Source organism: Cygnus atratus, chromosome 3 (assembly GCF_013377495.2).
Source record: "Cygnus atratus isolate AKBS03 ecotype Queensland, Australia chromosome 3, CAtr_DNAZoo_HiC_assembly, whole genome shotgun sequence".
NCBI lineage: Eukaryota > Metazoa > Chordata > Aves > Anseriformes > Anatidae > Cygnus > Cygnus atratus.
The window spans coordinates 101,122,797-101,145,974 of NC_066364.1; the positions used below are offsets into that span (position 1 = coordinate 101,122,797).

General features: G+C 36.4%; 1 protein-coding gene across 1 annotated transcript in view; it reads left to right on the top strand.

Annotated features, from left to right (window-relative positions):
* The window catches only part of USH2A (usherin), a 422,856-nt gene that overhangs the window by 354,316 nt on the left and 45,362 nt on the right, over nt 1–23,178 (top strand). Inside the window, 4 exon segments of the mRNA XM_050709829.1 lie at nt 153–310; nt 7,347–7,505; nt 8,697–8,859; nt 14,711–15,065. Of these exon segments, the coding sequence (XP_050565786.1) occupies nt 153–310; nt 7,347–7,505; nt 8,697–8,859; nt 14,711–15,065 (835 nt within the window).

Here is a 23,178-nt window from a genome sequence, read left to right on the forward strand (position 1 = left end):
TCTCATGTCAAGAAATCTTAAAGGTGAAAGTGCTCACTAATGCAGTATTTGTAGTCTGTTCACTTTAAATTGGTGAAAATCGGAATGTTCCATTACTGATATGCTTAAAGCTTCTAACCATAGTGTCTACCGATCTTTTTGTGTTTGTGCAGATATGTTTACCAGCTGGAAGCCAGCACCTGGGGCGGCAGCAACAGTAGTGATAAATACGTTATACAAACACCAGTAGGAACACCAGAGAAAATTCATGTCCCATATAATGTCACAGTAATTGATGCATATTCTATATTTTTAGCTTGGGACACACCAGGTAAAAACATATTTCTATGTAGTACTTTGTAGCAAAATGAAAGGATAGAAAAAATAGTATATTAAGGCAAGCAGCTGAATCATTCTGATTTTTTATTCTTTGTATTTGGTTTTAGTGTTGGTGTGATTTAAATAACTAGTATCTAAAGCTGCTGTTTCTCAGAGACATTATTTTAATAATGTTGACCTATATACTTGACACGGGTATTGTGAGGATTAGCTAATCAAAAATCCATGTATTAATTTGATCTTGTAAACTATTACTGAGCACAAGTAGTAAGGGGAAAAAAACAATTACACTGAAAATGAGTTTTCCCTTCTGTTCCGACCAAACTGAGTTACGGGGAGGGAGACCTGTCAAACTTTTGGGTTGTTGATGCCTTGATAACTATGCTGGCAACTAAAATGTCCAGTTGTCCTGCACAAATCAATTTAGAACTCCTTTAAAAAAAGGTTTAAGAGTATAGTACAGAGATCCCATGCTAGCTTTGACCTGATGGAATAAGTTTTATTCACCACAGCACCTTAGTGTTATGTGGACTTATTACCTTGCAGTATTGTAGGTCAGGAAAGGCCCAGAAATTTTTCAGCTCTTGGTCCTTTGCTCCTGAACATTGCCAGGTTGTCTTGGCCTGCTGCTTGAATAACAGCATCTTTTTTATATTAGAAACTGTGTTCCATTTTGTTAACGTAGATCACAGCTTAAGTGACTGGTGTGGTTTGCTGATACGATAAAAATGATATGGTATAGTTACTGTGGGACAATGAGAGCAATGTAAATGAAAAGTTTTCTGTCTTGTGTAGTTCATCTCCAACAAGGTGTTTGCCAGTTTCTAGACATTAGTTTTTTTCAGTTATAGTGAGGTCAGGTTTTTGGACACTTCAGATGTCTGCATATTGCAATAGCAACAATATGTTTTATCAGTGAATTCAAGGAAGTTTTGATGTCACCTCTTCCTAATTATTTAAGATGTTTGTACTTTGCAGAGCAGTCACAGTAGCATCAATTGGCATTAAAAATAGTGACCTAGTAAAGGTGTTTTGCCTTCAGTGCTGGATCGCAAGTATTGTGGTAGTGCTTAGCAGTGTTCACCCTACCCATTTAAGCAATGATTAATAAATCTATAATACCCTGAGCTGTCAATCTTTTAGTTTTCAGAAGCACAAAATCCATTATAGAAATGATATAATATATGAAAAAGATTAAAATCTTAAATTGAACTTTTCTCCCTACTGCCTGGAAGGATTTAGAACCCAGCAGAAGGCAGGTGAATTCGAATGGCATATAATCTACAGTTGTTTTTATTGGAAAGTGACTCATGCTGTATTTTAGTTTTGATAATAAATATAATTTAAGATACAAAATATTCAGCAACATTATAAATAGATTTAAAACATAGGAATATGCTGGAAAAGCATAGGCTTGTGTTGAGTGGGGCATTTCCCAGAAAACGTTGTCCTTCTTGTTCTGGACCTTTTCTTTTCCAGCTGCTCAAATTCCTGTTACTCATAGCAGGTTACAAACGTGCAAGGAGAATCGGGCTTTGTGTAGTACATTTGGTAATATTGCAATGAAGATGGTGTGTACAAAGGTTTCTATATTCCTGAAACCACAACATCAGAGGGTTGAAGAAGAGGTTGGATGTTATGACTCTACTGTAGAGGATGAGGGGTAGATATATTCACACAGCTGCAGGAATTGATCTCCTCAGTCACGGGAAAGTACATCTTTCTTTCCAGGTACTGGGATGCATCCTGAAAGCTTATCTTTTGTGGAAATTTGGAGACTCAGTCCCTTCCTCTCTCACCGTGTTGTGGTGTCTGTTATTTTAAGCTTTCAAACTTTAAGTTTGAATAAGGGATTCTTTATGCAGTGCCCCTGATAGGATAGGCAGGAAAGGAAAAAAATGCTGTTGTTTTTATCACAGAGCCCCAGGGCCACTAGCTGATCTTTCTTAGAGGGATGGGGAATATTAAGAGCAGAGGAATGTTACTTCATGATACTAAAATAAACACTGTGTGTGGAAGCTAGAAATTAGTTCCTGACTGTTCATAATCCTGCTTCATGTTCTTTCTGAGACCTTTGAACTCTTGGTGTTTTTTTCACAATAGGAAGACTTTGGGGCATGCAGGTGGAGGTTTATTTTGGAGGTTCTGGTGTTCTGGTATGAGATACAGCCCATTAACAGGCCCTGTGCATGCAGACCTCTGAGGCCACATATATCCCCAACTTGCTGGAATTCACATGTCACTGTGTGATGTAGTAACCTTTTCTCGTTTTTTTCTGTATGTGAATCCAACATGGTATATTGAAATAATACATATTTCCATTTGAAACACAGAATGCAGCTTTTATTATACAGATTGTCATTCACTCCTCGACAAGAGGGTTGTTTTAATTGATACGGTCTTCATGAAAAAGTGCTTTATATTAGCCAAGTTTTGATGAGAGGGTGGTAGGTCATAATGTCTTCCTGTCTCTGGATATCAGGGATGCTTTGGCATTCTATCTACTTATCTGCTGTAATAAATTTAGATCAAATATTCACCCTCAGTATTAATTAATGGCATCGTATTATGAAGACCTTCCTTTTTGATTGCTTTCATTATAATGTTTCAAAATCTGTGATGTATCTAAATCTTATAACTTTACAGATATGTGTCATTTCACAACTTCTGACTTAACTAAATAGCAAGGTAGCCAAGTAGTGGCTAAAGTGATGGATTTAGAAAAAAAATATTTGACACACCTCACTCACTATGGAAAATAGGACTTTATTTTCTGAAATGGGCATCCCATTATCTTGTGTTGCATTGCCTCAGTGAACAGACCTCAAAGGTATGGTACATTTCACTGATACGTTACTGAAGGATACATTACAATTATTGTGGAACTATTAGTGCCATGGATAGAAGCAGAAAAGCTGGATGGGAAAAAAAATAATTCTCCCAAGGCATATCCATAAATGTTATTGATAGGTAGGCAGGTAGCTGTCCTGCATTTCAACTCATTGACAACCCCATTGGTCCTCACTGGGGGCCTGATTCTCCTGCATATGCTCAGTTGCTGGTAATAACAAGAAAACAGAACATGCTCAAAAGAAATAAGATTCTGTCCTCTGCTCTGACACTATTTCCTTCATATGTTAATAAAAATGCCTTCTATCATCATGTTTTAACAATCAACTTCATCCATCTCTGGGTTTCCTTTAGCACTTAGAGTAAAGGCTGTGTAACATGTCTGGATTTCTATTTTGATCAAACTTGGTATTTGAATAACATTTGTCCCTTATCTTTGTCTCTTAGCTTCCCCAGCTAAACTGGTTTCGTGTTTATTTCAGAAGGTGGTCTGACAAATTGTGCTGACTTCTGCTAAGGCAATGTTACATTTCCTCCTTTCAGTTTTCTAATATAAATTAGTGTTCACACCACATCATTGCAGGCCAAATTTTTCGAAGTTCTGCATCTTGAAAGTAATCAGCATCTCCATCTGCTACTGTCTTCAAAGTCTTGTTGGGAACACTGCTTACAACCAGAATGAGATACCTGGATACATAAAGTTTATTTTTCATGCTTAATATCAGAAAGCCAAATACATATTTTTATTGTCTGAGATTAAATAATAAAATATTACTTTAGACTTTATTCTCCTGTTTTAAAAAAAATAGAATTATCATTCTTGTTTTTAATATTTGTTGACTTTAACTGAAACAATTCAGCTATTTTGCTTTAATTGTGATGGAGTTTCACATCATATTAAACAGTTTTTCATCAATTGACTTCAGAGAGATTTTTGGTGACCAGTCTGTAAAAGAGGCAGTGGCTTTTTTCCCCAAATCTAGGCAACTTGTGCTTCAGATTCAATTTTATGAGCTCCACTAGTTTTGAAGTACACAGAGCAGTCAAACCAAATTTGCAGAGTTTTTGCACAGAATTGTCCATTGAACATTATCCAACTATGCCCACAAAAAAAAAAGAAAAAAAGGTTTAGTTTGATTGACTTGTCCCATTGCAATGTGTGCACCTGCTGTGAAATGAAGTCACAGAGAAAAAAAGTGGAATAATTTAACTTTTTTATTTGTAAAGATAATCAGGGTTTTTCTGATTACATCTTAACTTCATAAATGTTAAATAACCTATCAGCATCTAGTTGTTGTAAATTATGAAAAAGAGTATTGCTGGGAATATTAACCAACTAAATCCTTGTTCTTTAGTGAACATGAAAATGTGTTATGGCAGGTTGTCATTGTGCTCATGGTAACTTTGACACCAAATAACAAAACTGCCATTTGCACTTAGGGTAAATTGGTTCTCTTGTGCTTTTACGGTTCCTTTTATTCTGACATAAATTTATGAACACTGGAACTAACCAAGTCATGTGGTTTCCCAGCTGACTTGAACAAATAGGCCCATTTCGTTTCCTTCAGTCATCAGAGCACACAAGGTAGTCGTTTCAGAGTGGCTGCAGATGCTAAAGGCTATTCTGGAACATAAAAAGTTTTTTTGACGTGTTTCTGTGTTGCATGGGTGGATTTCTTCATTTTTACAGATTATAAAGTGATCCTTTGATCTTAGCATTCAATTAATTTAATCAAATTGTGGAAAAATATTAGAATATTTCATGTAGTTTTATTTACAACTTCCTGTTCACTTCCTCAGAATATTTTTTCTGCTGACCATATTTATTATTGGTATCATTCATTAAACATTTGCAGCCTTTAGGAGGAGGAGATTAAGATCATGGATTTTGTTTTAGTATTTCTGCTGAGATATGGACTGAATGTTGGACATAGGTAAGAGTTATGTTGAAACAGGTATCCTTTGCTTCATATTGACATCTGGATTCAGCTGTCCTTGCTTGTACTTAATCTTGCTTGGGAACTCAGGTATTCTGAATAGTTCAAATTTTTAAGGTTTCTGGTGATTTTGCCTAGAATAAATGCACTTATCAGATGCACAAAAATGAATTATATGAATTATGTGTCACTTCATACGTTAGTGAACATTTCTTGCTGAAATACCTGGTCTGTCATAAGGACTGGAGAAGAAGGCTACCTTACCTTACCTTAGCAAAAAATAATTTTCTTTCTTGCAGAAGCCATCTACTATACTTCAAGATCACCTCTCAGCTTTCCTTTGTGAACAACTTAAAAAGCTGTATTTCTGTTATTCTGTTCTTAATTATTTTTCTTTGAAACTTTACATTGAGAAAAAAAAAATTGGTATTTTTGTACTTTCTGTCTCCTTCTCCCTTTACCTCTGTCAGTGGCTAATGTCAGCGTCTTCTTCATGTAAACTGAGCTGTTGAATAAGCTTGAAGCCATGCCTCCAGTTCAGGGCTATTTTTTCAGTTTTTTAGTATAACAGCATTTCCTTTGTCTAGCATCTAGTGAGGCAGCATATTCGTATTTCTTTGGGATCTTTATGTCCCACTTTTCTTCTGAGAACTGTAAAAACTTGGTATTTCAAAGATTTTTCTGATCTTCCAAAGTACATCTGTTGTTTATAGTACCATAAAGAAATTTGAAATCTCTCCAATTTCTTGTATTTTTTTTAATGTGCATATTCATAACAGTGGAAAAAATTGCATTATTAGCTTCAGGTTGATAGTATCAACCCATATACTTTATCAGAAAAGCACCAAAGCCACGATGACAAGAAAGAAGGGAGTTGTTTTCCAAATTAACAAACAAAGTTTCCCAAGATCTGGATGAGTCTCAGAACTGCTTAAAGGCATCTGGTCCTTGATGCAATCACAAAGACATCTCTGTGACATCCAAAGTAGGTATTGTGTTGAAAGAACAATGTGCTCTTGCTAATCAGATGCATCTTGACTCATTTCAGAAAGGTACCTTGTCTACTTCTTTTTGTACTTCATTTTTACTTAAGGCTATGCCTAAAGTGACTGCAGAATGAAGGAAATACATTTAACTGACAAACTCTTCATTGGTTATTCTCTTGGTTTTATGAAACCACTGCTGTCTGTGTAGAACAGTAGTAGAGAGACAATGAAAAGCCCACAGCCCATGTCCTAATTACTGGAAAATAATTGCTATTATATTTTGTTCATGTACCCTGGATTCTTCTTTCACCCAAAGACACCAGTAAGGAAAAGAGTCTCATTTAGATAGTAGCTGGAGGCTTTTTGACTTTGAATATTGATGGTCTGGAATCCAAGGATACAGAGATACAAAGAGCTGCAGCCTAATGTAGCTCTTCTCTGCACACCCTTTGAAAACAACAACAACCAGCCAAACAAACAAAAACAAACAAACAAGAAAACATTGAGAAGATATGCAGAAAGAAACATGAGAAGATCCAGGAACTTCTGCCAGTTGTTCTGAAGTGATGGTGTATGGCTTAGTTTGTTCTCTTGAAATATTAAATTTTTCAGCTTCTCAACAGAACTGGAAAACAAAGAATTGACGGCATGGGAAGATGAATAGAGTGGAAAAAAATGTTTGAATTTGAACAAGATAGGAAAAATCAGTTTCATTTCTCTTCAACAAAAACTAAAAACTAATAGTTTGTTTTATATCAGATGAAATGATATGTTTGTTGGTTAGTGTACTGTACTTTTCTAGTAGAGTAGGCTAAGCACCTACACTCAGGTAGTGCTGCTGGGCTAACAAGGGATAATTTGCTAAATGGAGGCAATTCACTTTGATCATATGACTCGACACTCCAAAAGTGGTGCTTAGTAGCTGTTAGCTCTTCAAAATAAGGAAATAAAAGCTGCCTGATTCCCAATTATAAGGTCACTCCTCTTCCCAGAAGTAGCAATTGCAACACTTGCATTGACTGAATTGAATTTTGTTTTTTAACTACGAACTGTAATGTCCATCTTCCAGTTAAAATCTGCAGGTGGATCTTTTCCAGTTTATATTTAAATGGTTTTAGTTTCCAAAAGAGGCAGTAGGCAAAACCTCCAGAGGGGCTTACATGTAAAATTGCATATGATGAATGTCTCTCTGAAGTTGTTGTGCACTGGTGTTAGTATTTCAGATAATCACTGTTTTTTCTCTGTTTCACAACAGGGATATTTGCTGTCAGTATGCCTTTGGAATACAACATCTTACTAAATGCAAGCAGCCCCACTCTGCTAGTGAAGCCAGCAGGTCAGGCACATTTTGCTTTTGTGGATGGCCTAGATCCCTATACCCTGTATGAGATAAGACTGCAAGCATGCCAGAATGGTAAGAGTTTTTTTAAAAGGCTCACCTCTATGACTGGAAAAAAATGGAGATTTTCCAGATAGATTCAACTCATGAAAACAGATAAAATAATATTTCTCCATCAGAGTGAAATGTTTACCTAGTGAAAAGAAAGCCTAGCATTGAATGAAGCATTAAATATTTTTCCATGTTACATCATGAATATTTTAAATGGAGATTTTAAAAATGTATTTTAGGTAATATGTACCTTTTTATTAAAAGCTATTCGCAATAGCTTAACAATTATTGAAAATATGCATACAGAAAAAAGTGGGTTCTGTAGCTGTTCACCTGGAAGAAGTAGTAATCACAAAGACACTAGAGAAGAGCCCAAAGATTACAAAATTCCTTAAACTTAGTAGAAATTCTCAAAATCCTACTGAAATCTTTCTAAACTGATACCTTTAAACCAATTCTATTCTGACCTGCACTGGTGAAAGTCATAAGAAAGTCACTGATGGAGTTGCACTTATTTAAATGAGTATTTAATAATGAAATGAGGCACCATTGCATTGGGAGCTTCTTGACTTGACATTCATCAGCTTTCACTGTACTATCTGTTATTTCTGGTAGCTTACTTTAGAAATGCTCAGTCCTGAACTCCATCTCAAAGAAAAGTGTATGCTAATGGATGAAAAAAGCCAATTCTGTCACTGTCATCCTAGCATGTCAGTGAAATCCAAATTGGCTCCTTCTTAAATTTCTCCAAATTTTTATTATTTTAAGCCTCTTGTACTGATATTTAATTTATTGGCCTACGGACATTCTTGCACGTTGTAAATACCATTATGAGATCCCCAAGAGTTTTGTGAGGACAGTGTAACAGTTGTGATTAGACAGACAGCTTGAAAGGACATTTAAATAATTTGTCATGGAAAAGATTCCGTAACCAGTGAATATTTTAATATATTTTGTGTTTTGTTTTATTACAGATCATGAAGCGTTCTCTTGCTTTTTACTTCCTTTGGTGATTTATTGTTTTCATCCAGTAAATGTAGCCTTTGTATATCCCATTTGGAATATTTCCATTATTTTCTTGTGCTTTCCATTATTTTCTTGTTATTATTTTCTTTCATTTCCATTATTTTCTTGTGCTTTCAATTTTAAAAATTACTTTTTTTTTTTTTTTGTCAAGGAAGAAACACTTATCTCTAAGCAAACCTCTTTTTGTAGGTGGGTGTGGAGTGGGTGGTCGCACATATTCAAGAACTGCTGAAGCACTTCCTAGCGGATTGAGTCCACCTATTGTTAAAGCAATGGGATCTGCACTCATAGAAGTGAAATGGGCACCACCTAAGAAACCAAATGGCATCATTACTAACTACTTTATTCACAGGTAAAAGCTTTATCACCTCAGATTCTGTAGCTATATTGAACTGTTAATTTCTTTATTCCTTGATATATTAGGAGGTGAAAAAATGTAGAAGTATACGGTAAAGTTTGTCTTGTTTCTTGCCTTTCAAATGCTAAGGCAAGATGCTGATGTATGGATGGACAAGTTGAGAATGAGAGCTGAGACAAGAATCATATTCTACAATAACAAAAAGCAGGTGAAAATACATTTTTTAAAAAATCAAAGAAACAGGCAATAATTGAAAGAGAAATGCTCATTGTGGGTGTTTACATAGACCACTAGGTACCTTCTTCAATCCTCTCTCATAGGCAATTGAGAAATTTGGAAAGGAAGCATGAGTAATTCACTATTGTTGAGATTTTCAAACCCTAAAGTGGTTTCTGAGTTCCTAACCCAAAACAATTTTCTAAGAGGAATTATGTTCCTGTCTATGAGTAAGTAATCTGGAGTGTGATTATAGTACAGTTTCATTCTATAAAATCTTCCAGTTAAATTACAGCTATTTATGTTCCTTGGTGTTTGAACTCAGCTGCCCTGTCTAGGTGGTTGACTGACACATCCTCACTCCCTTTGAGGGGCTTCATAAACTCTGTGTGAAGATTTTTCTATACAGATATTTGTGTTTAGGGAAGTATCAAAGTAGCAGAGCACTGACATCTACTGTGCCCATTGATTCTTTAAAAGCTTGCTGAAGGGTATATGAAGCTTCCTGAATAGCTTCAGAAAGTCAGAGGACATAAAACTCAAGCCACGTGTTAGAAAGGCATTTAAACTCTAAATTTCCTGTTTTTTTTTCCAACTATAAACATGTGTAGCAAATGCATGCTGGGCTGAACCTGGCCTCCCACACAGAATTTGGGACATTTTATTATATTAGAGCTCTGACTGAGAAGACATGGAAACAAATTACATTTTGAATCAGCAGTGATAATTAATATAAATTCACTTTTGCGTTAAGCACAGTAGTCTCTAAAAATTCCTACTCTTTTGAAATACCCTTTTCTTTGCTCTTTTTTAATTGTCTCATCAAAAAATACCAAGTTCCTCCCCTTTATAAAGAGAAATAAAGTGTACGTTATAGCCTAGGACATATCTTCACTCTGTTGGTTTTGTAAATAAAGCTGATGATTACTGCTGCTATTCCATGGCAGCCATAGAACGGGAAAACAGGAAATATAATGCAGAAAGCCTGCTTCAATGAAAAATACTGTAAATTGAATTTGACAGCATTTGATGGCATTTGATTATTCTAGTCACAGCCAAACAATGATATAAAGAGTAATATGAAACAGAATGTGTTACTGCCTAGCAGACTCAAAAGCAATAAACCTTCCTCCAATGTGACACAATCACTTCACAATCATAATTGTAGCCTGTTTGATACCTCTGAGTACAGCAGAAGGGCACTGACTGACATAGATACATTTTGTTTTTTATTTAAAGTGAAATGAAAATGGCGCACTGGGGCTCCAGATACAATCGTTATATTCACCTACATAGGCATGAATCACTTGGCAGTTATTTCAGCTGAAGTTTAAATGTGCTTAGACAACAACAATATCAAATCTTTCTCAGATAGCTGAAAAAAAAATCAGAAATGGGATGTAAGTACATAGTTCTTTTTCATTTTGTAGCCACACATAGCCTTACATTGTTGTAGCAGCAAAACTGCAGTATTTCCATGGGAGGTTATGGCATGTAATTTCTTCTTCATCATGTGCCTTTTCCTTACTGCATCACTGCGAAAATAAATTCATTTGACTCAAAACCTAGAATGTTTGGGGAGCTAGTATGGGTGCAGATCCTTGCATTAAAATGTCAAGACTCATTCTTGCTACTCTAATTAATAAAAACACTGGCAAGTTCGCAGACATTTTGTCAGAAACTAGAAATTAAAATGTTAGTTTATGATAAAAGAGATGGTGACATTTTATTTTTGATTCATATAACAGTATTAAACACAGATCTGAGGCTTTTAAACTTTTGCAGCAAGGACCATGACTTAGAAGAAATTGTGAATGAGAAAAGATGTGGTCCATGAGACAATCACCTAATCTACTTCTCTTCCCATTCATCATTACATAACATCCTTGTGACAAACAGAGAAATTGCTACCCCAGAAAAAATAATATTATGGAAATAGATAATTTATTTCTTGCTGTATTTGAATAAGATATACGTCACATCAGCTAATGGAACTGTTCTCTATTGACGATCCGTATGCACTGTATAAGATGCACAAGATGACTCTTAATATTTCCTGTAAAATTATAAGGATTTGGGTTCATATCTGGCTTAAGGGAGTCCGAATTTTTGCCAGTGTCTACATCATGCTCAGCAAGATTATGTTATTTAGTACAAGTGTGTGAGATTGTAATGCAGCTCTCATTAGCTGAGCAATCCTGATGGTGAAAATGTAGCAGAAAAAAATCAACAGGCAATTTAAGACGGAGGAGATGTCTCCATGGCTGTTAACTGTTTTGACTTGCAGTGCAGAGGCTTCTAGATTGATTCTTTATGATGACTTAATTGCCTACCCTTATACCATTACCATGAGCTACACCAAAGACAGCTTCCAAGGCGTACATATTAGTAGATGGTTTAATATAAAAATCCTTATGGATGGATATGTCAATGGGTATAAGAACTCATGAAGGATTTTATTTATACCTGTAATTGATGTAATACCTAATCTAAACTAGCATGTTATATGCAGTAGTCTCAATTTCCTTTGGTACATTTTTTTATATCAATGCTTGTAAATAGGGAGAAAAAAAAAAGGGAAAAAGAAAAATATACAAATCACATAGTATAGATGTGTGTATAGATTGGTGTTGTAACCAAATGGCAAGTGAAGCTTGCTTTGTTTAGTTGGATATGAAGCTGGGGGAGAGGGTGAAGGTGAAGGGGGTACATTGCTGATGCTGCATTTTTTCCCCACAAAATCATTAGAGAATGTTTTACCCCAGGAATAGCAGGCACCACAAAAACCAGTACTTTTGTATTCATGCTGAAAGATAAACATGTGGAGAAGTTGACCTCCAAGACCTCAGGGATTCACTGAGTCTTCCTCCACATAAGGAAACTGAGGGGTGAGACTTGCAGTTAGTGTTGCAGTCCTCTGCATACAGCTCTATAGTCATCTGTCACAAAGAAGATTATGTTCTCTTTATATCATCTGGCTCCAATTGGCAGTGGGGCAGGGAGAATTTGCCCTTATAAAAATAACTGTATCTGAGCATCTTCAAAATGAATGTAAGCAGCAAATCAGACTATGCAGATTAAGAGGCAGCTTCTAGCTCTTGGAAATGTTATTCTCCTTTGCAGCTCATTGTACATAAGAAACACTTCCAGTTAAATGAGCAGTTGAATCTTAAATCTTAAGACGATTGAAATGATTACAGACTGTTCAACCACTTCTGTTCAAAGTTTATTCATACATGAAGATATTCTGTTTTTCAGCATCACAGATGGAACCATTTACCTAACCATAAGTTTCATTCATTAAATATTCAGCAGTAATGAGATCTAAATACTTAGCCAGACTACATTGTACAGCTTTGCTTGTGGATGAGCTTACTGTTGGTAGCATATTTGATCTTCCAGTGTGAAAAAACTGTTTATCACAGAATTTGTAGAATTTATAAAACATAAATGTATGTATTCATTTAAGGGTCATAGTGCTTGGCCAGACAAGACAGATATTACATGAAACTTTATTGTGCTGTAATATATTCTCTATTTGCTTATCAGCAAAGATCTTTAGGCATGTTTTTGAGCACATAGGAAGAAGACTATGTATTTAGGTGCATGAAAAAGGCATAGTAGCGATTCATCGTTTGGAATTGTGTGTCTTGCGCTAAGTCATTGAACAAGATCCAAGCAATAGTTCTGCAGAGGGCTTGTACTAAAAATATCTGATGGAATTTGAGGATCAAAAGGAGATTTTGTATACCCACACTTCCAGACATCTATTTCATTTTGTTGCAAGAGAGAATTGTTTGGGAATGTTTCCTTCCAGTTCTACCTGCCATTATTCACCCAGTTCTGCCAACCAGTCCTCAGTATCAACATATCTTATAATTTGCCTGGTTTACTACTCTAGAGACATTTTACCTCAAAACACTTGTGTTTTCAAAAACGTGTTAACAATTTAAACTACACAGGGCCCATATAGCCTGCTTATCTCAGAGTTTGGCAAAAGTTCTTTCATTTCATGTAAGAAAATAATGTGCTCATACATGCCTTATATATGTATACACACAAAAGATGAATAAATAGCTGTGTACACACATGCATTCTTTATATTCTTTATGTTTGCATTTAAGTACCTGAGTATGTTTTATTACAAAGCTAAGATTGTCTATTTAAAAAAAAAATACATTGCATTTTTGTATTTTTCAAGTAACACTGGGATTGATCTAACAAAATAAAACCCAAAATTCTGCAAAATGCAGATTTTCTCTTGCCAAAAAATGTTCTTCAGCTTCTCTGTGTGTGTGATGATGACACCTGGTAGTCAGACAAACTAATTTTACTTCTGTGAATTTGCCCTACTTGCAATAAAAGTGGCAGATAATGTAATTTGTTTTTTGTTGTTGGCAAGGAGGGTGAAAGTGCTTTTACGTTCTGCAAATGCCAAGGTTCTTGTGAAGAGTAGGGAAAATACTTAAATTCATGTGCAGTAAAGCACAACCGTCACCGAGATTTATCACAGTGTTTAAATGTAACCAACTTAATTTCACACAAACATTTTTATGCCAAGTGAAAGAATTGATTTGATAACTCTGTTTTGAAGATGAGTGCTTTCCTTTTTACATCTGTTGTAAATTATATATTAGAAGGGGCCACATTAGAAAGGGGGTGAGGCTCATCTGTAATCTCCTCTGATACTCAGAATAGCTCCAGGTCCTAAACAAGCAGACGTAGTAGGAATGGATGCTATACGTGTGCATGTGTGTGTATGTATACATACATGTATATACATAAAGTATAAATATTAAAATAAAAATCTATATGTGCGAAAAGCCTATACAATGAATTGTCTTTATATATCTAAGTTTGTGTTTTTGTATAAGTTTGTATTTTTGAAACAAAAACACCACTGGAAAAAACACACAGTTATTATAAAAAGCACTCCTTGTGATATTTTAATGAGTTTTTCTGGTATATCTGCAAATTCTGCTGAGTTTATGCACAAGGGATTACTTATTCCAGTTGCAAGAACAAATGGGATGCTTATTGTGAGCAGACTAGAATAAAAAAGTGCGCAGCTTTGGTTTTGAGGCCATGTTAGAATATTTATCCCTTGTTCACTAGGTAACATTTTTCTTTTACATTTGTGCTAATTTTCTGTAAATGAGGGATCCTTAGATGAATATCTCCATAAATAGCTTGATTTTCAGAAATGTTGAAAAGTTGCAGCCATATTGCAATTCAAGTCATTATTTTAACAACTAAAAACGGATTTCAAATTTCATGTTCTAAATTTTGAAATTCTCATACCTGATGTGTTCTATCCTGAAAGAACAATGTGGTATTATATTGCAAATCTGATACTATGGAGTGTGACAGCACACCTGTTTGCAGTGTTTTATCGTATTCTCCTAGATGAATAATGATTAAATAATTGCCTGAAAGTCTCTTCTTCACTACTCAAGCAACTGACACAGGTTCACAGAAATACATTTAAGGCACAAAGACATATAGGTAGTACCTCGTGAGTGTGTAATGTATAGAAATATGTTCTGTACTTTTGTGAGTTGCAAGCTGAACTTAGATCTCCAGGATCCATTACCATGTGACTGTTTGATTGTTTTTTATTTCATTTCAGACGTCCTGTGGGCAGTCAAGAGGAGTTGCTTTTGTTTATTTGGACTGAAGGAGCTTTGGAATTTGTTGATGCATCCGATGCTCTACAGCCTTTTACTCTCTACGAGTATCGCGTTAGAGCTCAAAATGCTGTGGGGTCAGTGGACAGCCTGTGGGCCTCAACCCAAACTCTGGAGACTTCACCATGGGGCATGGGAGCCCCTGGGGCACAAGCAACAAGTCCATACTCAGTGCGTTTGAACTGGACCCAGCCTGTTTCTCCCAATGGTGTTATATCTCTGTATCGAGTAGTTTATCAAGAAAAGCACAGCGATCCAACATTGAGCATCCCGGCTGTTACTGCACTAACTGTGATGGTAAGAACTATACAACAAAACCAGGTTTTGGTTGTTTTTATGCTGCTTTGATCTTTGTGGTATTTTTTAAATCTCATTTAACACAGATTTAGAAAGTGGGTTTTCCCAATTGGTAGTAGGTTTTTGGTTTAAATTTTGGATTTAGCCCAGTGAAGACTGAAACATTTCACATTAATATATATTCCTTGGTAGATGCAAGTCAATTGCTCAAAAACATAAATAGGTCATGTCTTGAGGAATGCGTGTATTTAACTTTGTCTGCCTTGCTCTGAGAATACTTTGTCTGATTGTCAAAATAGTTTCATGGAATTTGCACAAAGAAGAGCAAAATCTGCTCTGCTTGTATCTAATGCTAGTTTTGTAATTCAGTTGGAATCATAAATTGAATGAATTCATTAGTAATTAAATAGTTCATAAATGCAAAGCATTTGCATGAATACACTTTTGTAAAGATTCCCCTCATAATTTGTTAGTAATATAAGCAGATCTACTTTTACTTTCATTACGCTTACATACAATAAAACATTACTTTGCACTGTTAAGATACCTTTCCCTTCAAAGGACTTTACAAACATGACCATCCATAAATATAACATTCCTATTCAGTATGTGGATGGATAGACAGGGCAGGTGGTTCCGTGAACTGACTAACATGATGCAAATCAGTGACAGAAGTGGTTGTAGTTAGTGCAGTTACCACTACTCCTCCCATCTATATATTACATCCTAGCCCTTCTACAGAAAGACAGCATATAGAGAGGGAATAGAACTGCAGTGCTGTATATGAGGATAGCTACTGTATTTGGCATCCTCCCAAAAACAGTTTTTAGAAGGTGTTTCAGATGGTTGTAATAAGGTTGGGTTTCCACAGCAGTGCCACCTCAACTCCATAAACCTAGAATTTTGTCTAAATGAAATACATAGACCATGTTAACATTGGATAATTCTGGAACTCCTCTAAATTCCTAACTAACCAATTAAGAATATTAAATAGTGTTCTGTTTGTCATTCATGTAGGATCCTAAAGAACATTCTCTGGAATACCCAGTAGTAACCTTGAAGTAACTTCCTTAGACAAATCTTGACATGAAAATGTAGAAGTTTCCAACTCAGGAATCTTATGTACTTTTGTGGTCATACAGTTCCAAAACAGTTTAGTGTCTAGCTTCTTGGATGCCTAAATGGATTAAGTTTATAATATGTTCTTCTGGAAAAAAAATAATAACAACAAAAACAAACAAACAAACAAAAACACAGGTTCTGAACTGAATGATAGAAATATGTACTTTTGGCTTCTGAAAGCCTGAAATTGTATTTCCGTTATATGGTATGCTAGCTTTTAAAGTAGATTGGAATTCTAAAGGTATTGAATTTCAGTAGGATGGTTGTATTTTGCTCCTTTGTTTAAAAAAAAAAAAAAAAAAAAGAGAGAGAGAAAAGCACAACCATAACTGTGATGGAACACCTAAAATTTTAAATGACAGGGCTTCTACTTATACTCTGCTTCAGCAGCATGCAGTGTGTTGCTGAGCATCAGAATTGACCTGGCTAGTCATGCATTGCAGTGCCTTCTAAGCATGCCAACAACAACAGAAAATGTCCAAGATGGTTGTGTTGTGGGTAATAAAACCTACCAAAATGGCCTTTTAAATAATGTTGCCACATTGTGTTTCTTTAACAGCATCAGTTAAAGGCCTTTTAAATTAACAAGCTATTATTTACTGAATTAGTATTTTCCTGACTCCAAAATCCTTTATTTTCCCCAAACACTATCCTGAATCAAAATGTCATTCTGGCAGCGTATGTATGTCTGTTCTACTAGTGCTGCAGTGAAGCTGACTTGCATGTTTTTCATACTCTCCTTTGTCATGACTGTTTATCAATTATTAGTTTTTGCTATGCTCTTTTATTTTTAAACATTATATTACCATTTGGGGAGACATCTTTCTGCACAGCCCTTCCATCAGTTGCACTCACTTTAAGCTGTTGCAACTACATTAACTCAATAGAGTTGTTGCCAATTTATACCAAGGAGCTACGATCTGAATCCTCCCTCTTCTGTTCTGAATCTAACGGAACAGCTAAAGCTTTGAATCAAAGTTATTGACATAGAGTGCAAGGAGTTCTGTTATCAAAGATATCTTTTGGAGGTCAGGTCAATTATCCTAACAAGAGAAAACCTGGACAGCAACTTTCAAAGTTATAGCCCCTTTAAAATAGAGTTTTATCATGAAATTGCTGATATACCCTTAACTGTAGCTTTGTGAATGAGACACTTTAATTAAAATGTAATTTTATTGAAGGAACTAGCATTCCAATGATTAAACTTCTGCCCCTTTAAAATATAGCTTTCAGGGGTACTAAGCTAAATCATTTAATCTCTTAAAGCATCTCTGTTGGAGCTCCCTCGTGGGATACGCCATTAGTCATTCTCTCACACAAGCTTGCATGTTACAAGCAAGACTTAAAGTATTAAGTGAACAATGAGTTCGGTCCTTTATTTAATCTGTTAGACTCCATTCTTATCCCATTAGATTATTCCAGAGAAAAAGCAGTGCTAGAATCACGGTAGCCGATCCCACCCTTGCTGTCGTTGGTTGCAGCCCAGTTCCCTGACACAGGACATAATGCTTGCCCAAAATCCAAAGTATAAATACAATCCTGGTGGCACTGCAGGATACAAATTAAGGGCTTGCAATTGCCACTGCAGACTGTTCTAATGTGGCAGCTTCTTTTCCATCTATTTCAAAAGCCAAATGAGAAGCATCTTCTGGGTTTTCAAACTGTTTGACAGACTTACCCAATCTACCTTCCCAAAATGTAGCTTTTCACTCTCCATTGAAGGTGCATTAATCTGTATTTGAATTAATGTGTTGAAGTTATGGCTGTCCAGTACCATAAGGTAATCGCTGATCCCTTGAAATTTTGCACTGCCTATGGAGATAAAAATGAGAACTCCGTTCTGAGAGTAAAAGCTGCTGCCACTCATACAAAGGAAGATCTCCCTGCAGCGTAAGCAGCAGATGATGTACACATGAGCCATTTTGATGGTTTGCAGTTAAAGAGTGGTGTCACCCATCTCCCTAGCTTGCTTGGCCAGGAGTGTAGTGACGGATGGTATGTGACAGCAAGTTAAACTGACATTCTGGTTTATTTTGCAGAACGAAGTCAAGTCAAGACTGGTTACAGTAGTGCAAGCTGCTTCCACAGTGTTATATTTTAGCTTCCACTGATACATTTTAACCCTCTAGAGGGAAAATGATATTTAGTGCCTTGTTGACAACACTAATGTAAGACAGATGTGTTTACAGGGGAATGGATTGACAGTAAATTCTCATTTACAGAACCCTGCAAAAAATGACTAGATTGTCAAAGCAGACATTTCCCTCTTCTGAGCATAGGACTTAAGTTTGTCAATGTAGCACCCACAGCTGATTTCATTGTAAAGCCAGTACCAGCAAATGGCAGCAAAGCATCAGAGCTGTTTAACTGTTGTATGTCAAATGTTGCTGTGAGGTTAAAATGTTTGGACTTTTCCTTGGTAGATGTATAGTGGATAGGTAATGCTGTCTCTCCCATGACAATTGTATCAAGTATTTGGTTGCTTACCATGAGCAGGAGAATTCAAACAAGCCAAGAAGATGAGTAAAAATGTAAGAATGTGGAGCTGTTAGAACGCTTGGAGAAGGAGAAGAGTAAGCAAAAAGCATCCAGAGCTAAGGGTTGTAAAGAAAAACCCTGCCTGGGTTCAGCAGTGCCCCCTGTTGTTGTTATGTAGAATTAAGGCTTTTGTGTGTCAAGCCTGCCTCAGCAGTGTGTGATGAAGAGTACAGTGTGCTTGTTACAGGATGCAAGAGAAAGGTGTGTGCATTACAGGCCTTATTCCTTGAAAATCTTACATCTCTGCCTACCTGGAAGCACTGGTCTACTCACAGTGTGTTTTGCAATATGAAGCCCTCGCGCCAAATTTATCCTACCAGGCTTTTTTGGCATACCTAAGTCAGCTTAGGGTGTAAAAAATTAATATGTCTCTTAGCTGATATCACTGCACCAGCAAAGCCCTTGGTTTGGATGCAGCTATGTTAACAGTTGAGAACATATGTTGGCTTACCTTACATTATTTGGGGAGATGGTATATAACTACACTGGCCAAGCTTCTCTTGGCAGATGCTTCATCTCTGGTAGGCAAATCTGTAGACATATTGCAGAATAGCAATAATAATAGAGGCCTTGGTAGGAGACTAAGGCTTTGGCTTGCATGATTTTGCTTTAATAACCAAACAATAATTTGTATATTAAATATTCAACCAGAATAAAAAATTAACAAAATAATGACCGCTTACTGTAAAGCTCTGTATAACATATATTATATTGGAAATAATCGTAAGTGGCCAATACTGCCATATACACAAGGCCCTTATGCAGGATTTTACAGATCTCTGGAATGTTGCATCCAGAGTTAGCTCAATTCTATTCATCACATTCAGAAATACTTAATACTTCTGTGTGTGATCTTTCATTTCTGTATCCTCTAGTAGACCAATGAGCATTTGGCAACACTGGATGTGACATACCACATGGTTATTAACTTCCTTGTACATGGCATTATTCAGAAGTGCAATATGCAGGACTGTACATGAAAACTTCCTTATAGAAGAGGGAATGTAGACCATAGGCACTAGAAGAATATGCTGAAGAGAGAGACTGGTAAAACTTTTTTATACATTCCTGTTTCAGATACCTGGGAATTGGACTGCACTGTAAGAAAACAAGAGGAGAGTAAATGGAGGAATCCCTGCACAAGCCATAAATTCAGAATATGTGCTACTTAGCAAAGAATGAAAGCTGTAAATGATAGTGGAGGGCAAAAGTTAATTAGGCTCCTGTGCTGCTGTTAGCGAGTGGAAAGTATACCCAACTAGAAACAAGATGGCTGCTCCAGCAGTGCCCTACTACAGCCAAAAGATCAGATCCTTAGCTATGCAAGGGCTTCTGGGTTAGGGGGAAATCATACACAGATGACTAATTTTTTTATGGTTCACAGCCGATCAAAGTGAAATTCAGCAGCTGTTCAGGACAAGTGACCACTCTAACGGCTGTAATATAACCCGCTAAATAGAGAGGGAATTGCATGAGAGCAAGAGGTTAGCTGTGATTATCGGCAGGTGAGTGCTTTATTGAAGTTGAAAGACCATTAACATTGATGGAGTAATTATTTCAACTTGAAAGTAATTACCTTGATGGGTGATAACTTCTCCAGTGTTCCCAGATTTGATTGGACCAAACAATTGTGAACTCTTGAAGCCTAGAAAAATATTACAACAATACTGCAATGTTTAAATTACTGAAACCATTGTTAGAGTATTTTAATTATGCCTAACATTGGGAAAGATTTTAACTTACAACAACTGGTGACCTCTCATGTATAGAGACATTTGCTTTCTAATTCCAATGAAATGACCCACACCTACCACGTGTGTGCTGTATGTGATGGGTTTGCAAATGAATCATTTGATTTAAATGCAGTTTTTAAGACTCAGAGCCTCGTTAGCACAGTTTCAGGAAGGGCTTGTACTGGAACTGCTGTAATTGTTTTATTTGCCAGGAAAGTGCAATAATATAAAATGCTTCCTGTGCTTTAGTCTCTAGACTAACGTCTGTTAAGCTTGCACAGGATGAATACAGGACAAGTGCTCCTTCACGTTGAATGCTGATTTAAAAAAAAAAAAAAAAAGTGTGCGAGGCAATCTGTGTCTCACAGATTCTGTTGTTTCCATGCTGCTGCAGAATATGCTGGTTTTGGCACTACAGCTCTGTTTAAATAAGCATTTGGATTGGCACTATGATGCCCCTCCAGAAACTGATTAAGTGCTTCAGTAAGCCGCACCTATCAAGACAGACATGTAGAATTGCCTAATTAGAGCAGAAAGGATGAAAGGGATTGTTGCACAACTTCACTGATTTTGAAGTACCATGGTAATAGAACTGGATGAGAACGGGGAGAGAGGAAGAGAGAGGCTCCAGCTCCAGCCACTTCTATTTATACCATCGTTGCTGTAACCAAGGCCACTTCAGTGACTCCCTGGATGCTTTCAGCAGCCACAGAAACATAACTTTAGACCCTGGTGGAGCTCTGCCAAGAATTAAAGAATCCTTGTGAATTAGGATGCGGGGCAGTAGGGAAAGGTTTATCTGGCATCTGTGAGTTCTTAATATGTTGTTAGGTGACTGGTGGTTGGAATTAGTGAAGGTTACAACAAGGGAGTTTATTTCATTATAGTTTTTCTTCAATATTTTTTCCCTAATTCAGTGTGCAACATCAAGTTAACCTAACTTTGCCCTTTGAAAAAATTTTTGGACCAGAAGTAAAACCTGATAGGATTGTTTGTCCATGCCTAATCACACAGTCCATGTGATTTAGGACTAATGTGACTCAAATACCAAACTGAAGTAGATTTTTATAAGTAATCCACAGCTGACAGATTCCACATCTCATGACAATTTTCACTGATTTGTCCAATCTTGTGTTTTCATGCCAGTACTTTTTAAACACAATAAAAAACAGAAGATAGGATCTTTCAGAAGTTATAGCTATTTCACAATCTTTGTATCTTTTTCTGTTCTTCTCACTACTTCTTCAAACATACTCTCAGCTACAACTGAATTTTTCTTTTCAGTCTGTTCTGTGAAATCAGACTTCAATTCCCAAAAAAATAATCAAAAGTTTCTTCATTTTCTTCATGATATAAAGGATATTCTTTTTGTTGTCATTGTTTTTAACCTTAGTTTTAGAACTGATTCTGGATCATTCGAGTTACTAACATGTTTTTCAGTGACTACATTTAGTATCAGATTGGAGTTTAACCTGTCCCACTTCCCAAGGGTTGTGTGCGTCAGGTGGATGACGAACTGCAAAGCGAATCTGTGGAGCCATGTGCTGATGGGCATGAGAGCAGTCTTTAGACTGCTCAAATAGCATCAGCTGCCCATGAAGTTCCTGGAGTCAGTTTATGCTGCAGAGAAAGTCAGTTGACTAGACCAGAGTGTCTAGATCAATAGGTAATTTTTTCTACAAAGAAATTAGTTCCCTATTTGGAAATATCTGGTGTATTTTATCCTTGGGTTTCTCCTTGTGCAAGATCCAGTTTTCACCCATTCCACAGGTCTTTTTGCCAAGTGAAACACGTGTGTAATTAGGTCTTCTGAGGGATATTTACAGTGTCTGACTTCAGGCATCTAATGTAGTTTGGAGCATGAACCTCCCTATAACTGTGAAACCTCCAGAACTAAGGCATGGGTGTTTACCACCTGCGGGCTGCAGCTGTTCACACTAGACTGCTTACCTCTGGTGTACTTCTGTGCTCCTAGTGGTATGTGTCAGTCCAAAGAAGGTGGTTGATTTTAAGCTGATTAATCATCTGGTCTTTCCTAACCCACTCAATGGAAGCAAGTAAGGGTAATGGGATTATACAGGTGGGCAGATTTAAAAGATAGTACCCTGTGACAGAAAGGTGGTGTTGGGCAGCAGTCTGGAAATGGTGAAATTAGTCTGTGCAGCTGCAGTGATAAGAGAATAGGTGACCCCATCACAAAGCCTAAACATAGATGCCTAAAATGAGATTGTATATATGCTCCATATTCTGTTTCTCTATATAGGTGCTTTTTATATGTGCTTTCAATTTATGCTTTTCTTTATGATGTGTTTCTGTATGTCTTGTATTTGAGTTGTGAAAGTGAGAACAAGCTTATCAGGTGCTCTAGAAAAACACTACTGGTAGGGTGTTTTTTAATCTGTAAAGTTAAAGTAAACTGAACACGCCCACAAACTGTCACCTTTTAAAGTATAATTTGATAAGAAGATATAATATAAGGGATATATTCTTCCCTCTGTGCCATGTTGTGTTTGACTGCACTAAATTGCTTTAAAAATAAGGTTTTGGTAAGCAGCAGATGCTTTTTCATATATAAGTAGGAAATAAAAATGGAGAAGGAAATTTGCTGGGCAGTATGTACAACTGTTTTTCAGATTAGATATGTGTTTAAAGACATTGGATTTGACTAGATTTTAATTCACGTTTAACCAACATTCTTAAGTGGAAATATCAGACAATTC